This window comes from Heloderma suspectum, chromosome 4, assembly GCF_057233095.1.
Source record: "Heloderma suspectum isolate Gila_16-S chromosome 4, 16-S_ref, whole genome shotgun sequence".
Taxonomy (NCBI): domain Eukaryota; kingdom Metazoa; phylum Chordata; class Lepidosauria; order Squamata; family Helodermatidae; genus Heloderma; species Heloderma suspectum.
The window spans coordinates 72,069,341-72,087,936 of NC_139461.1; the positions used below are offsets into that span (position 1 = coordinate 72,069,341).

At 41.6% G+C, this 18,596-nt stretch overlaps 1 protein-coding gene across 1 annotated transcript in view; it reads right to left on the bottom strand.

Moving 5' to 3' along the window:
- Positions 1-2,042: 2,042 nt before the first annotated feature.
- Positions 2,043-18,596, bottom strand: part of ASXL3 (ASXL transcriptional regulator 3) — a 117,034-nt gene continuing 100,480 nt past the window's right edge. Inside the window, exons 8-11 of the mRNA XM_084848086.1 lie at positions 12,954-13,050; positions 12,037-12,142; positions 7,330-9,265; positions 2,043-6,021 (exon numbers count right to left, since the gene is read on the bottom strand). Of these exons, the coding sequence (XP_084704212.1) occupies positions 2,365-6,021; positions 7,330-9,265; positions 12,037-12,142; positions 12,954-13,050 (5,796 nt within the window). The 3' untranslated portion in view covers positions 2,043-2,364. The remainder of the gene's footprint in view (positions 6,022-7,329; positions 9,266-12,036; positions 12,143-12,953; positions 13,051-18,596) is intronic.

The window sequence follows — 18,596 nt, forward strand, 5'->3', positions numbered from 1 at the left end:
AAATCTCTTCAAGGGTACCTGAAAGCGCTGAGAATCTGCATGTTGTTAATCTTCTACAAAGGAGTGCTTTTGAACTACAATATTCCATTGCCTTATCAGTTCTGGTAAGGCAATTATAATTCTCTAGTCCTTCCAGACTATAGGGTATCAAGGCAATCTGTTGGTTTTGCTATGAAAACAAAACAGGAATCCAGTAAAACCACAAGACCTCTGGCTAAAGGAATGTAAGCCCTGCCTATTCCAGTTCATTTAAAAAAAAATGGGGAAATGGCAGATTTCATGTTAAATATGGCCCCACAAAAACTTATATATAATTTCCAAACAGTAGAACCTCACTAACATGTATAAATGCCTGGAAGTCCTATTTATTATGTAGTACAAAAGATGATAAAATACATACAATACATTAAAGCAGGGGTAGGCAACATGGTGCCTGTGGGCATCAGTACGCCCCTGGACATCTTTCTCGGTGCCTGCCAAGGTGTCCTACCCCTCTCACTTTTCTTTTTAAATTAACACATTTTCTTACCAACAGCTGGGACTGCTGTGAAATTGGTTTCTATTGGTGCTGAAAACTGTGGCTTCAAATGAGTTGTTTAGTGAGTTGGGGCTCAGTCCCCCACACTGCGTTGTATTCAGTCTTTTGGGTAGGCTACTTGTCCTTTGTCATACCTCCCATGGCAACCATTTTGTAGTGGTGCCCAGGACAGTTTCTCCAATTGCCAAATGTGACCACGGTCCAAACGGTTACCTACCCCTCCATGAAAGTATATTTTAAATTTTATACTTATTTTTATTACCCTCATTACACTAATTCTTTGGAATAACAAAATTAATGTAGCAGTGTTAATTTCAAACAATACAATATTAGTACTTGGAGACTTTAGTGCAGAATCTTGCCGTGATAAATCTTTCATGACAGGTGGAAAGGAATTGCAATTTTTTTGGCATTGATTGCCAGGCATTAGGTTAGTAAGGTTCTACAGTATGGATAGGAGTGATGTATTTCTTTAATGTTTACTTCATTGTGGTGGTTAACTGCACGTGACAGCATGCATGTTACATCCACCCTACATTTTATGTTATCTTTATTAAGAAATCATTTTTAAGATAACTAAGCAACTCCTCTTGTCAATCTCAACATTTTTATCCCATTACAATATTTTCCTTATTAGTGAAAAGAACTTAGCAAATGCTACACCTCTTCTCCAATAGTTTGGTGCTAATATGTCTTGTATATAGCTATCAACATAAACCACTACTAAATACAATATTGAGAGTTAAAAGATGCAGTATCCCTTTAAAATCTCTTCATTCCTCTAGCCAGCCTACACAATACTTGTAGTGTGAACTCTCTAACACACAAAAAGGCGATTACAAGTAAAATTTGTAAAGTAATTTCAAATATATCAAGTTGTAAACATATTTAAAAGGACTGTAAATCACATGGGAATCATTTTGTTTTTTGGATCTACACAGACATAGAATCAAAGAAGAATTAGTTTTAGGCTATTGAAATGATATCATTGCTCAGAACATGCACGTCATTTACATAATATGGTCCACATACATATATATGTTGAGTATCTCCCTTCAGGACAAATTTATAGGTGAGGTTTGGGGAAGATAAATGGATTAATGCATAATATTATAATAGCTGTAGTTATCTCCCCCCCCCCTTCTAAAATCATGCGGATTCCAATTTGTTACAGGTAATCCTCGACACCTGGCTTAATTAAAATCTCCTTCAGTATAACAGCTTGTTATAAGGGGAACAAAATTATCAATATCAGGTTGTCAAAGTGTCTCAGTCCTTCTTGCTACCTACAAGTCAATCATGGATGGCAAATGTAGATTCAGGAATACAATCACTGTTATAAAAACTGCCAAACAGCAACAGCTATAATGGTCTGCTAGTGATAGCAGAATATAATGCTTTCTGCCCATTGTCTCTTCTTCATTGGGTAGGGTTCCCTTGCATTCTTGCACTGTTTCATGCACAGAAATTTGGAGATTATGAAATTTGTAATTTTTTTACTGGGAAGATATGCTATGTTTATAAATGGTAAAAAATAACATTCTGCACTTTGTGCACATAAATAGACATGAAAATGTAATTTTGTTTTACTTTAACACAGTAAGAAAGCTTGACATGTTTAACATTTTTGTGCACATTTACTGAAAGGGGTTGTTCTTACCAAGGAGAGCCATGCAAGCAGAAATAACTCAATTCGAAAACAAAGCTTCCCCAGTAAACCATTTTGTGCCCAGATACAAAAGAGCCTAAAATATTCCAGTTGTTCCTCCTTTGCTTTGTTTTGCTCTCCCATGCTAACAAGGGACACTGCATCTCTGCTTCAGATTCTACCGAACCACTAAACAGGCTACACACAATTTTGAAGGGCCTATGCAGTCATCATGGCAGAAGGCTCCACAGCCTTTGCACACTATCATGGCTTTCAGCCTGCAAGAGCATTTCAGTTCCAGCTCATCTGCACTGCTGCTGTCAGCAAATTTCTGAACTGGAATCTGGGTGTTCTGAATAGATAGGCTGGAGGCTGTATTTGAACCACTCCCTAAAATTCCGATAGATTTTTCAATGGCAGATGCTGCCCTTTTGAAGCTTGTGCTACCAAAGTGTATCGTAGGATAATTTCCACAGAGCTGCTGCTGCTGAGTCTGTATTTTCTGAGCAGTTAATTGGGCAAAAGGCTTCTGGGGCTCAGAGAGTAAATAGGAAGGGAAGTCGGCATTTTTCAAGGCAAAGGCTTTCAACTGTTCTTTCACTTCATTCTGATCGTAAGAAGCTTGTTTCGTGACCAGCTCACAGCTGCTGCTTAAACCTTCCTCAAAAGAAATGGGTTCAGATTTTATATTGCTACAGACGCTTGCCGGCTGAGGCCAACTAAGTCTTTTAGTGGTTTCCATAGTAACTGCCGGTTGTTTGTGATCAGATGGAGCTTCTGCATTGGGAAGAGGTGGGGGTGGTGGGGGTGGGGGAGGGGGCGGGGGAGGTGGTAGAGGGGGAGGGGGATGCGCTAATGATTTATTCTGCAGAGTCTGTGAGGCACTAGAAATGTCATCACCTTCCTTAATTTGAACGTTAGGGGAAAACACACTCGCCACCCTCAGCTGGTGAGGCGCTGAAGACATGTTGACCTCTCCCAATGCCTTCTGCTCTAGGTGCCTGCTGAAAGCAAAGGCACTGCAGCCAGATGGGGCCTTTAAAGTTGCCTGCATCAAAGCAGGCGTAGGAAGGGGGCCTCTCGCAGCCATTGGCATTTGGTAGAAATGCTGCCGATGTGACGTACTTGCTTCTGGGTGGAAGCTGCCATTTTTGTCCACGTTAAACAAGTTCTGCTGGAAACTGCATGAAGGCAGCAGCCTCTTCTGCTGCTTTATCTCTGGGCTGTGTGCAATTCTGCTTGGAATGGCATGCTTGCTTGGCCACTCTTGTTTAAACAGCTGACCATGCCCTAGCTGGTTCATACTGGAACTGATGATACAAGGGCCCACTTTGACATCTGTGTCTATTGATGGTTTCGCAGGCTCACATTTTACGTCCCCTGCTGTCCTGGCCACTCTCTTTTTGGGATGGTTTTCGCGCTTTCTGATTTGCAGTGGGGCTACACTGGCTGCTGTAAATCCTCTTCCATCTGCATTGGGAGAGCTGGAGGGATTTTCAATCACATTTCGCTCAGATGTTGCTGATTTACACACTGAGGTAGTTTGCAAAGGCAAGGGAAGCCTGTTAATTTCTAGCTTGGCTCCTAACCTGGGCTGTGGCAAGACTTTCTCCAATGGCAGGTTGCCTTGCAATAACTGTGTCACTAGAGGGTTGTTGGCTTCTACTGATGACAAACGACAGCTAGAGCTTCCAGCACTTGTAACTCTTTTTAGTGTTTCTGTTGTCATTGACAAAGAGTTCTCCATGGAATCTGTGACAGATGTCTTGGAGCTTTGTGTTGGCTGAGCGCTTGTGGCTATTTCTGCAGTCTGGAGAGGCATTTCAGGTCTTGCAAAATCTTCAGTGTCCATCCTAAAGCATTTGTCAGATTCATTGGCTTCCGACTTAATAGGCACGGCTATGCTTGTCACAATGTTCCTCGCATGCATCTCATTCAGATGTGCAAAACCTGAAGGCTCTGTTTTGACATTTTTTAAGCAGTTTTGCTCAGTATATTCCTTATGCTTATTTGGGTTAAGATGACTGACCAAAGACTGGTCAGTGTTCATTGCTTCATCATCATTCCAGCAGATTCTGCTATTAGGGTTATATGGATTAGCACAGACACTCTCTGCTTCACTTTTGAAAGCCAAAGGACCTCGTAATTGTTCTGAAAAACCTTGGCCATGAGGAACAGCCTCAAGTCGTTTATCCTGAGGCATGAGAGGCACTTCTCGAAGACTACTGCTTGCTGCTTGCAAATGTTTGCCATCTTGCTTTGCCATAAGAGTGTTAAAGCCAGAGCTGTGTTCCAGGTTTTCATTAGTGAGCAAATCTGGCCTGCTTATTACAGACACTTGAGGACATGCTATATTTTGTAAGGCAGTTTCTGTCCTAATAGGCCTGCTCTGGATATCTGTGCTGTTTTCAGAGTTTTCAACAGAAATACCCAGTGACAAGTTAGAGTTCATTGTTGTCGTTGTGTGATCAACAATGACTTTACAAGGTATAGATCTATTCATAGGTGCCTGCGCATATCCTACTGTGGATTTACTGGATATATCTAACCGGCTTCTCACTCCAGGATTTCTCTCCATAGTTTCGGCACTCATTTTGGTGGGATTCTCATAGGAACTTACTGTCATCATGTTACTGGCAAACACTGAAATGGAAGTCCTGCCAACAGAATCTGCTACTGGAAGTGCTTCACTGCAGTGTATAGCTGCCCTAACAGAGGTGCTATTTGACAAAGAACTTGGGTCGCTGCACCCAGTTATGGCTATCTTATCAGAAGAATATCTATTTGCAGACCCCACTGGAGGAATCAAAACAGAGCTACCAACCAGATGATTTGGCAAATTACTTGCAATGGATGAAGTTGGCACAGTGGTATACTGGCTGGAAATGGCATGGTTTGCATTGCTGCTTGGCACTGGCAATCTTTTCTCATCTAAGGAATTTGACACGACTGTACTGTCTACTGTGGCTGGAGCTGGGGGGTTCTCAACACATTTTGGCATGATAGCAATGCATGGAGTGTCAGCCCCTTGGATGGATTTCAGCATGGTTATATTGCAAGCCTTTGTGTCTGTACTTTCAACAGACATTAAAACGGAGGACTTATCGAGAGAACCCGCAAAAGGAAGTTCCTTAATTGCTCCCGACATAGCAGTGCTGCACACAGACATGGGGACAGAGTTTTTATTATATAGCACTGACACACTGTTACTTTCCATGGAGGTAGACGAAAGCATTTTCTCACACAAATGAGACACAGGTATATTGTCATCGGAATTGTGAACAGAGATGTCAGTACTAGCTTCGGGTAAAGTAGTGGCATTAAGTGACTGCTGCAATAAAGCAGTCGCTTCTCGAAGGTGAGCAGACTTGTTGCTAGGAGACCTGCAGTTAGGATTAACTATAATCACACCAGTAGAACCTTCAATTTTTGTCTCAGAAGAAGCTGAGATCTCCACGGCTGATGGACCTTCCTTTGAGGCATGTTGAGACTTGGTTTCTTTATTGTTCTGGAGCAAATGGGCTCTTGCTTGGTGCTTTGCAAACAATTTGGCCTTGGTCTGCTCCTTGATGTGTGCTAATGTCCTGGTCTTTCCACCTTCACAGGGACTCCCTAAACCTCCAGAGACAATGCTGGCAGCTGCTGCCACTGCAGCTGCCGCCGCCGCCTCCCTCTGGGCCCTCGCTTGCTGAGCTCTTGCTTTGATATCTGCAAGTGTTCTTGCCCCAGTATTCCTCCCACTGCTGACCGAGGTACTTGGAGAAGCCCTCGTCTCTGGCTTGGAAACAGGCTGGCTCTTGATGATAAAAGGTGGGCCAATTTTTGAAAGCTGAATCTGAAAGAGAAAAAGAAGAAACGTCAAATGAAATAATACATAATGAATTGCTTTAATATGTCAAAGATTTCACAGCATGACAACGGAGCAGCATATTACTTAAGCAAAAACTTAATATTATGTATATTTTACTAATTATCACCCACCATGAAGGCACCCTATCACTGAAGCAAAGAACAAATTTTGTGTCAGCTAAGAATCCCTTTAATCTCCTGTTACATACTTCTCTCTCTCAATCTCTCGGCTGGTTCACATGAACAAATAAGCCACAGTTGCTTATTTAAATTGCAGAGCTTGCTAGATGCGATTTGAATCATCTCCGCCTGGGCACAGCTTGTTGTGTCATCTAAACCTGGGTGGCATGCTTGTTGGAGGGGGAAACCCTACAACAGCCCTTGGGTTACTGACGCTCAGCACACAACCCAATTTAAATAAGCCAGTTTGGCTTAAATAAAAAAAATAAGCCATGGTGGTGTGAGCATGTGAACCAGATCAACGTGTGTGTGTGTGTGTGTGTGTGAGAGAGAGAGAGAGAGAGAGAGAGAAAATGCAATGCTCACTGATGTTTAGTTTGCGGTTGCAGTTAACTCACTGCAGTTAGTTGCAGTTAACTCACTGAGCAGTGTTGGAGCTGTGTATGTAAGGAGCAGAAGTGTAGATGGCTTAGAAAAGTTTTCACAGAAACTCATTTTCCAAAGGCTTTGCAAAATCTGCAACCAGATCTGAATACAAATGTTTTTTCAGTGGTATTTTCTCTTAATTTTGCATTTATGTTGTATAACTTACTGGATCAGAGGTAAACTGTCTTGAGCCCACTTTTGATATCACTCCAGTGGGCAGCATCCACATTAGATCCACTGGCTATGATCCAAAGGACCTGTATTTTAGGGAATTACATACATATTGGCCCATAAATAGAATGGGCCAATAAGGCAAGTAGCTTTTAATTATTTCTTTCTTACTGAATTTGCATGGCTGCCCGTCAGCATGCGCTCTCTGGGTGACTCACAGAATACTGACCAGAAGCTTGCCATGGCAACCGTAGGAGCAGCAGTTTCCTCCCCACCCCCCAGACAAAGCTGCACATGTGACTCCCCCCACAGAGTCCCAGCTGTACCTTTGGCTCCCCAGCTGCACATATGGCTCTCTTTAAGTGGAAACTTTTGGAAACTTTTTAGAAGAAAGGCGTCGCTGTATAGAATTGTGCACATGAATTAGCTAAAGTTCCAGCATATTCCAGAGAAAGTTGCAACTGTACATTTTGTTTCAGCCCCCACTCTCTCTCACGCACGCACACACACAGTTTACCTTAAGAGGTGGGACTCTTGGCTCTTCTCTAGGTGGTGGCTCTCTCTCAGACGAAGTTGCTGATGCATTACGATGAGACTGATCATCTTCGATTCTAGCTCGTTTCTCTTTGCAAATTCCAAAACCATGGTGTTCAGCAGTCTTCCTCTTTGGAATCTCTAGATCCCTACTTTCACTTCTTACTTCAGGTGACTTTGAGGCTTCAGATGTTTTTGAAGAATAGGAACCTTCAAACCGACTCTGTGCAGTCCCCTGAAGTTTGTGAGACTTATTTCTGCCTACCTCTGAGAACAACTTTTCTGATGAGGAGGAGGTATATAGCTTATCATGTGATTTAGATGGAAGAGCTTCAGTATTTTTGCATCCTGCCACTTCTGTTAAAACAGATACTTCTAGCTGAGAGATTGTACTTTTCTTTTCAGTTCTTTGCTGGGCACCATGGTTTCTAATTTTTATCACTTCTAGAGAAGAGCGTTCTGCAAGAGAAGAAATGAAAGGTTTCTCTATTTCAGAATGTGATCTACATGGTTGATTAGTAGGGTTTATAGACTGGGATTCTTCCACTGCTGAAGCTTCAGGTATGACAGCTTTCAAAGCGTCAGGTGTACCTTGAAGCTGTTTCTGTTGTGATGCAAGATTGTCTTCTTGAGAAGCATTAGGAATGGTAGAGGTTTCTTCTTTCAGTGGTGACAGGGATTCTTCAGACAAACATGGGGATTTTCTTTGCTGAACAAATCTTTCGCTCATTGGGGAATTAGACAGTGGAGATGCTTCCGAAGGTAACAGTAAACTGTTTGAATGAGATGTTTCAGAAGCTAAAAGAACAGAAGACACTGAGGAGGTTTCAGATGTCAAGGGCAAATCAGACATTGGTGAGGTTTCTGATGGTAAAGGTAAATTAGAAATTGGTGATGTCTCTGACGTCAGAGGCAAATTCGACAACAGAGATGCTTCTGAGGTTACGGGTGAGGCAGGCACTGGAGATACTTCAGACATTGAAGATGTATTCAAATTATCATCAACAGGTTTTTGTTGACTATCAGCATCAGTGTTTTCAGTGCAAGACACGTCAGATGAACATGCTGTTTCCAGGGATACTGGAGTACAAGGTTCCTCTGAAGTAGACTGTGTGTCACCTGCAGGAGATGCAATACTGACAGATGGTCCCTCTGGGCTTTCAGAGGAAAAAGACGTTTCGGAAATACAGGCATTTTCAGAGGACTGTTCATCTGGGTCACTTTGCAGCTCCATATGTACAGCAACACTTCCACCAGTGAATAAGGAACCATTGAGGACAGGGGAATATTTTCCATGAGGGCTTAGCTCTTTTGTTGATTCCAAATCTTTTTCTTCCATGTTACTGATTGAGTTTGTGGATGAAGCAGACTGCGAAGGTGATAAACTGCTTTCCAGCTGATCGGTCATGACTGACATTTCTTCCTGGGGATATTCCAATCTCTCTTCCACCTTAATTTCAACATGAGACAATGTACTTACTACATCATTCATCACAACACAGGATTCAGAGTTCTCTGTAAGGGGTAAAGTTTCTGTTTCTTCATTTGTACCAACTGGGCTGACTGGTTGCTCAGAACTCACATGTTCTGCTTTATGGTTCTCCTCTTGACACTCGCAGATACTTGTCTCAACCTCCTCAGCAATCTCCTCTTGAATAACAGATTCTTCGGGTATCAAAATGTCTTCTGCTTCTGCTATTAGATCCTTGCATGGAACATGTTCCATGTTGCAAAGTGACTGACAGAAATCTCTCTCTGGCAACACTGGTAGCTCGTTACTTTTCTCTTCGCAATCATCAAAAGTGGACTCCCTCGAAGGACCAGGCAAATCCGAAGATCCACAAAGTGAACTGTCTTCATCTTCATTATTGTTCTTGGTAGATGTAAGCTTCATAGACTCTTCTATTGACATTCCCAGCCTAGTTAGAAATCACATAGTTAAATTACACAAATATCATTCTTCAAATGGCCACTTATATTTTAAAAAAGCAGCAGTTTCATTATATGCTACAAAAGCACAATTTCCAGGTGAATCTGTAGATTTACAGAAAGAAATAGCGCTTCTGGCTCATAAAACTACAGAAATCTTATTCTCAGCTATTTATGCTAGCTCTACAAACTTTGCTACGTAATGCAGGTAATGAAATTTCACATCTACCTGGTGTTTTCATAGCTACAAGCTGGGGTGAGATGGAAGGCAGCACAACTACTTACAGAAAAGTAAATCTAGAGGTCCAGCAACTCTGGCCTCCAGGCTTTGGTGACATCATAGCAATTCAGTCAATGGCTTGAAGGTAGTGTCAAAAGCCTGAAGATTATATTTATCTTAAGTTTTGTCATTTTCAATTTCCTATCCCCCTTCTTTTGCTACTACTATTTTTATCATATCTGCATGTTTTGTGCTGATCCCATTCATATCTTTGTGACCACAAGAACTGCCTTAAAATGTTGCACATACACTGTCTTTCAGATTGTTATGAGAGAGACAGAGGACCTGATGGCTAATATTATATTCTTCAAAATATTTCAATGTTGGTTTCGTGGAAATCCCTTGATAATGTAAGCCAAACAAGAAAGCATCATACGATTTTTGGACCATACCAGCCCACCCCCTGCCCCACTTTTCCTGGAATGACAAGTGAGAAGCCACATGAAGGCTGATCAGGGCTCTGTAGGTTAGAAGAAAAGCCTTAGCAGGCCAGAGAGTGTATGAGGCCCTACACTGCCTACCTTATTTTCAACAATAGCATGTGAAAATGGAACAATAATAGGGGCCATTGGACCTCTTGGAAAAGAGAAGCAAGATGAAGCAACTGTTTTGGAGACTAGAAGGTTCTTGTGGGATGACCTTTGTTGAGAGAAAGACAGTGGGAGTGTGATCTTGATGATTCTCTGGGAACTCTCAGTGGCCTTCAGTACCATCAATGATGGTATCTTCTGAATAGGCTCTCCAGGTTGGGTGTAGGAGGCACCGCCTGGTGGTGGTTCCACTCCTACTTAGATGGCCATTTCCAGAAGGCGGTGCTGGGAGGTTACTGAGTTTATATCTCATTTTCATCAGATGCAGGTGAGGCTGTGGCTGTCCTGAACCAGCACTTGGGCATGGTAATGGACTGGATGTGGATGAGCAATTCCAGACAAGATGGAGATATCGTTGGTTGGTTGTTTATCCATCTGGGTGAAGGGGATTCAGCCTGTTCTAGATGGGGCCACACACCCCATAAAGAATCAGGTACACAGTCTGGGGATACTTATTGATCCAATGCTGTCATTAGAGGCTCAAGTGACTTCCATGGCTCGAAACAACTTCTATCACCTTCGGCTGATCTGCCAGTGGCAGATAGCTTGGCCACCATTCCCCACGCTCTGGTAACCTCCCATTTGGACTATTGCAATGCATTGTACATAGGGCTGGTTCAGAAACTGCAGTTGGTTCAAAATAGGGCCACTAGATTACTAATGAGGACTGGACAGTTTGACTGCATTATGCCTGTGCTTTGTCAGCTGCACTTGCTCCCCCTTTCATAACAGACCGAATTTAAACTGCTGATTTTAACCTTTAGAGCCCTAAACAGCTTGGGACCAGGTTACCTGGAAAATTGCCTTCTCCCAATCATACTTTCTTCCTCAGAGGCCCTTAATTTTTTTTTTTTTACCTTAAATGGTTGTGGTAGTATCACAGAATATTCATTAAAATTATTATTGTGGGCATTTCTGGCTTTGGAGACACAGATCTCGTAGTTATTATGGAGCAATGTAACTCAGATTATGTTAAGTCCAACTAGCCTGGCCATTTCCTTGTGGATTATAAAATAATTTTAGGTATTTTAAAAGGTTAAAATAAACCAGAATGCATTTGACAGTGCTCGCTTGTGGAAGAAACAAGCATGGTTCTCATTTAAACTTTGTGTCTTAACGCCAAACTACATGTGACATGACTGTGGCAGGCCCACATCTTTACTTATTTACACAGATAAAGCACAGGGATGTGGAATGTGAACTAAAACCACAGAAGGGGCACATGGGTAGGGTATGCTCTGCGGTCTGCTCCTCCACAAGGTAATTCCACCACCACCAGCACCACCCCCAAGCTGGGCTCTGATACTGGAAGTGAGCTTTGCTGGCAGGAAGTCAACTAGGGCAAAGGACTACAGGGGAGAAAAACTATGGGTGTGGTTCCATACTCCTGCCCCTTTTATGTTTTAAACTACTCTTCCACCCCACAACTTTAAATGTGACTGGGACAGACCTGCATTTTCATCCAGAATCTGCAATGCCAGAGCTGTTAGTAGCACTATAAATTATCTACAGTTACACTTTCCCCTCGACATTTATCACCACCAATCTAGAAATGACATTGTTCCCACTCATAAAGTTAGTTTCGATAAGACAGAAGAGACAAAGACTTGATAAAGGAGTGGTGAAGATGAAACTAGGGGATGGCTAGCACAGCTGAAAGCACAGGTGGAAAAGGCCACAGTGGTCCAGGGAAGGCATTTCTAAATAAGTGGGATCTGAGGTTAGTGGGGAAAAAACACTAAGGAAGCTGCTAACAATGGGAGGCAGAAAGAGTTAAGCTATTTCCATAATTATCTAGGCAGTTTATTTTCAGCTGGCCTATGTGAAAGACAAATGCCCATATTAATGTACATTTGAGGATGATGTTTTAGAATTTTATTTGGATACTTACTTTTCTCCATAAAATCTTTCAAAGAACGTCTCTTTCCAGGGTTCTGTTTTCTTTTCCTTTTCAATCTCTTGTCTGATGCGCAACTGCATTTCAGGAGTAAATTCTCCTAAAAGATACAAGCAGTGGGATGTTGAATACAAGTTTCTAAGGATTCATTTAAGGATGTTGTTGGGACTTGGGTGGGAGGCTCTGCGGAAGCTCCCTTGAACAGAGGCTGTGCAAAAACTGCTTAGACGATTGTGCTGTACGATTTCACAGATGGGCCAAGTTCCAATGATTCCAGTGCACAAATCCAAGCACTTTCATACATGCATCAAGTCTTCCAAACATCAACATCCAACTACATTTCCTTGTGCTGTATTGGATGCCATTCCAGAAGGTCCTCCCAGCTTTGGGAAGCAGCTTTTCAGGTGGTATGGAGGCCTGCAATAGGTAGGAGGCCTCAAAAGCTCCCTGTGTGGCTCTTTAGCTCTCATTTGTTATATTTATATTCATAGGTATATTATATTGTGCTTCGCATTACTCTTTCAGTTGGTCAAAAGTTATTTCAATGCAAAACAAACCTGAGAGAAACCAATAACACAATTTCATTTGTAGTGTTATCTTTAGTATTTCTACAGTATGTTGGTGGGATTTAGTCACATGCATTTAGGTTTCCAAGTTGACACTGATGAAAATGCTTGTTCATATTTTAAGTAAGGCTGCCCAAATGACCTTCTATAGTCAGATATTATAAACAGATTGCTTAAATCAATTTGAAGATGAACTAGAGTATTTAATGTTTAAGTCTTGCCACTCTACATTTTTTTTTATAAAACTATTTTAAGTGTGTATATTCTTGGCCATGACACAAGAAGGCATCTCTTCAGGAAAAAAAATTACTATTTGGTTAAATCTAATAACAAATAGAAAATTACCTTCTGCCAATCGTTGTTTCCACCCTTGTGCTGCATATGCAAAGAATTCATTATTTAGAGCGGAACTACTGAGGCGCAAAACTCCATCACTTCCCATCTAGAAAATAAGCCGGTGGTAGCAGAAGAAACTGTCAGAGATTGCTTCAACTAAGAGTACATAAGAATAGAGCTCCAATTATGTGAAACAGGGAAGGATAGAAAGTGGGAATAACATAGGGAATAATCTCCTAATATTTAAATAGCATTTTCATTATAGTCATCCTATTAAATGCAAGTGGCCTAATCCAGCATCAGTGTACCTGCATTAATGATGATCCTGTTCTACTGATTCTAAGAGTGGAATCCTATGCATGTTTACTCAGAAACAGAAGACTCATTGTGATCAATGAGGCTTACTCCCAGGTAAGTATGTTTAGGATTGCAGTCTAATTTAGTTTATAATCTAGCACCTCCTTTATATTAGTAGCAAGTCAAACAAAATTTTTGGAAAGAGTAAAAAACCATCAAATAAAACTAATTTTAGGAGCATCAGAAATGTTAAAATGGTGTCCAACAACAGTTATTATGCATGTTTAAGAAAAAGATCCAACATTTTCTGTGAAGTTGTTTTAATGATGAGCCACCAATTATTAGACAAATAGCCTAAACTTAATATAAAGTTTAGAAATCTTAAATAAGCAACCTTAAAAGAAATAAATTAATCCACAGAATTGCTCTGAGTAGAAATTCCAAGGCAGTAAAGCAATATATTACTAGGAACATACTATTTTCCATGTCCTCCCTTGATCAACTTTCTAATGGTTATCTTGAGAAGGCAGCTAAAGTATAATGGGTGACTTTGTCAATCGGGTCATGGAAAAGAGACAGCACTTCTAGGTACAGTAAGTGATGGAGCTTCAATAGCTACTCATGAAACCAGCAGGCGAAAAGGCAACTTGATGTAATACTAATCAATGCCCAGGATGCATTGTTGTATTTATTGGGAACAATGGCCACAATGCCATCAAGAAAGGCAAAGAGAGGAAGGGAAAGACCTATTCCCAAGCTAGCTGGCATCCATCCAAATCTCTTTTTACACTGAGTTGGGGTAAAGACTCATTACTCCACCATGAGGACTAGCGTCCAGAATAGCAGTACCATCTTCAGCAGATGGGGACAATGGTTTTCTATAGAATGCTGAGCTCCTTTAGTGGGAAAATCTGAAATATGGAAGTGCCCATTTTACAAGAAATACCAAACCAAGTTTCTCACTTCCCATATTCCAACCACATTTGCCAAAAAAAATCAAAATAGCCTATTGAGAAATGCACTGAGAAGAAAGTAAAAGAACTGCAAAATGATATGCCGACTTAAATCCAACTGAAATGTGCTTCTTTTACACATTTCTACACAGTTATCAAATACCAATATGATCTGATAGACAGAAAGTTTTTCAGAATCCTCAGAGCAGCCTTCTGTAACCTAATGCTTTCCAGCTGTGTGGGACCGCAACTCCCACAATCCCCAACAAGAATGGTCAATGGGCATGCTATCTGGGGATGGAGGACTTGTCATCCATGCTGCCTTCGAGGATGTATTTCTATCTGAAATGAAAAAGTGTAAGAAAGGGAAAACCTAACTTCCTGGTGTTAAAAGTAGGTATTTACTTCAGTAGTCCATGGCCATGGAGATGGCACAATTAACCACTAAAGCTAAATTAGTATTTGGAGAAACATGCCAATAAAGCACTTTTTAAATACACTATTAATTTTTATAGTCTTCGAGAAATGCTGTCCAACAGAGACAATGCTTTAATGAGCCAGAACAACAAATGTTTTTGAAAGGTTGTTTTGTTTTTTCAAATTCTGTTGGGCTTGGAATTCTGGTTTTGTCTGAATAAGCACAATGGAGTTGTTAATTCCTAAATACAAGCAATTATTTTACAAAGGATCCACACCAGAAACATTGAAGTAATTATTATTTTATTTAAGGGGGGGACATTTGTCATAGCCCAATGGCTATTTTCATAAGCCATGAATATGCCAAACATTAGAAAATAAAATAGTATCTACTCAGTTAATTTCCTATTTGTGCCTAATTTAACTCCTTTGTTACTGGAGCCAACACTGCAGCACGTGAATAGAATTTGGCAACATTCTACATACTTTCTACTCAAATCTTCTTGCTCTTCAGAAAGGATATGACATTATTTTACAGGTGTTCACATTCTTCTACATGGCTGATATATTAAGAAGCACTCAACCATCTAAATCCATTATTGCGCCACCAACCCTGGCTCAATCCAATATTGCTGTTGCCATCATATAAAGCTACTGCTCAGGCTTTCTGCATAATTGATATGTAGAAGATATATTTCTCAAATAAAAGATTTTGGTAATATAGGCAGTGATTCTACTATTAACACAGGAAGCAGTACATTCTACATGGTTTGATTATACTGTTTTGCAATAGCAAGGCTTTAGCTTCAAGACACCAATGTCTTACCTCAGTAAATTAACAATATATCATTCAACATGGATTCTCCATTTTTAAGAGAAAGCATTAAATGTCTTGCATTTTTAGGGGAGTATGAAGCAAAGATTATTCTAGATAATTTCTTGAAGACATTTAAAATGGGAAGATGTCAGTAAAGAAAATTAATGTTGGAAACCCTGGCAAATAGCTAGCAGTTTTCCAGTTTATTAGAAATATATTATCAAACACAAATTAAAACCATGCATATTACTAAGATATCAAGGAACAGTCTGTAAAATAATGCTGAGTAATTATCATTCCTTGGTTTCACAGTTTAGTCAGATCTCCTAGGAGCCAATTTGTCAGATGTGTGAGATGTGAGTTCTCCATGTCATATACCAAAGTGTGCCCAGTACAAAGTTTGACCTTTAATCCAGTATATCTTCATTGTGTGCAAGATGCTTGTGAGCCAAGAAAAGATCTGGAGAAGCACTACCACACTTTTACTACTATTATGTAAAACAAATTAAATAGCTTATACTGCATCCCTTCTTTGCCTGCCTATTGCTAGGATATCAGAAGAAAAATGTTCATGGCTGCCAAGTCCAGACAAAAAACATCCCCACATTGTATGTGATCCAGAAAATATACTGAAACATGCTGCACTAGTTATAATATACTAATAGCTCAGAGCAATTTTGATGAAAAATAGATTTTTCAGTGGGTAAAAATATAGACTGTCACACTACAGGGGTGCATCTATGATCAAGCCGCTCCACAATTCCTAATGCCAAGACATACTTCAAAACAGTGGAGGTGGACTGGATTATAATTGTGGGGCCACTAGGACAGATCATTAGGAGGGAGGTTTGGGGATATTCTCATGTTGTACTGATGAACTTTTAAGCTAGTTTAACTTAAAGGTAAAGGTAAAGGTGTCCCCAACCAGTCATGTCCGACTCTAGGGTGTGGTGCTCATCTCCATTTCTAAGCCGAAGAGCCAGCGCTGTCCAAAGACGCTTCCGTGGTCATGTGGCCGGTATGACTGAACACCGAGGCGCACGGAACGCTGTTACCTTTCCCGCCGAAGCGGTACCTATTTATCTACTTGCAATTTCTTGCTTTCGAACTGCTAGGTTGGCAGAAGCTGGGACTGAAGATGGGCGCTCACTCTGTCACGCAGCACTCGGGTCTCGAACTGCTGTCCTGCCGACCTTCCGGTCTGCAGTTCAGCGTCTTAACCACTAAGCCACCACAGCCCCTAGTTTAACTTACTGGATAGAAAATGAAAAATTATTTTCCAAGTCAAATTCAAATGAAAAACTATTTTTCTTCCCCATGCTAATTTGGAATATATATCAAGTCAGATTGCAAAAGTACAAACATACGTCTTGAAAATTAGATGTGTTTAATCTTGCTTAGTGGGACACCCATATTGGTCACAGTACATTGATACACCAAGAGAAACTACAGCACTCAAGATGGCTGGAGAGACAAAAAGGATTTTTTTTAAAAAAGGATAACAGTGATAAAAGAAAATTATAGTAAGGATGTAGGAAAGCTAGAACATACAAAAATAATGGCTTGGAACTAGGGATGGGGGAGAATTTCTCCCCGAAACTTCGGGGGGCCGAGTGCCAACGCATTCGGTCCTCCGAAGGTTGTTCGGGGAGAAATTCTCCGCCCCCCCGCCCCCCCCGGGATGGGACTTAGCTTTCACGAATGTCCCTCGCGGCGGCGGGTCCCGGCGGCGGTTCGGCAGGTCTTCGTCAGGGGCGGGGGCGGCAGCCGGTCTTTCGACTGGCTGCCACCGCCGCCATTACAAGAAAAGTAAAAAAAAAACAAAACGCCCCTGTGATAGGCTACGTAACGATTAACATAGCCTATCACGGCTAGATTTGCAAAGTCAGCCGTGATAGGCTACGTTAATCGTCACATAGCCTATCATGGGTGACTTAAAAAAAAAAAGTGCGTATGGCTAATAGCGGCCCCCATAGGGAGCCGCCATTCGCGTTCCTTATTTGGTCCCTGTAGTCTACGTAAAGATTTACGTAGACTATGGTGAAAATAAGGACAACGCAAATAGCGTTGCCCTTATTTTCGCCGTAGTCTACATAAATCTTTATGTAGACTACAGGGACCAAATAAGGAACGCGAATGGCGGCTCCCTATGGGGGCCGCCATTTGCGTACGCGGGTTGTTTTTTTTAAGTACCCGTGATAGGCTACGTGACGATTAACGTAGCCTATCACGGCTGACTTTGCAAATCTAGCCGTGATAGGCTACGTTAATCGTTACGTAGCCTATCACAGGGGCGTTTTTTTTTTCTTTTGAAGTTCGCGGCCGGGGAGACGGGGCGCTTCTCCCCGGCCTGAATTTCGGCCAGGCGAGGCGGGAAGCCTCCCCCCCGGCCTGAATTTCAGCCGGGCAAGGAGGGAAGCCTCCCCCCCCGGCCTGAACTTCGGGGGGAGCAGCGAAGCGCCTCCCCCCCACCACGAAGCAAGCTGCGAGACCAGGTAAGTGACTTTCGTGCATCCCTACTTGGAACAAAGGAAACTAGTCACAAAAACAGAAAAACATAAGAAAAGTCATGCTGGATAAGACCAAAGGTCCATCTAATCTGGCAGCTGTCGACCAGGAACCTACAAGCAGGGCATGAGCACAACAGCACCCTCCCACCCATGTTCCCCAGCAACTGGTGTACATAGACTCACTGCCTCCGGTACTGGAGGTAGCACATAGCCATCAAGACTAGTAGTGATTGATAGTGGCCGCACACTGGGTTGACATCTTCACTGAGCTGTCCACCACCATCATGCTTTGTCCCATGGGGGTAGTCATGACTAACTTGTCCTATTGATTTCAAAGGGACGAAAGAGTGACTAGCGTCCCTCAGCTCCATACATACTAAGCCAAATGCAACAAAATGCATGTTCCTATGGACATGCAAATATAACTACTAAATGAATATGTTATGAAGTATAAAAATGTAGAATCAACATAACATGATGAGGTCCCTAAGGGTACTGTGGTAAGTACTGGATGTGTTGATCATCCAATATTTGAATCAGGAGCAACAGACTTAAAACTCACATATTATGCATGCCAACATGATACTGAAATGGATGTGCACCACAGCTGCGCACCTGTTGAAATTGTCATTTGATTGCTGCAACACTTACTCAGTGC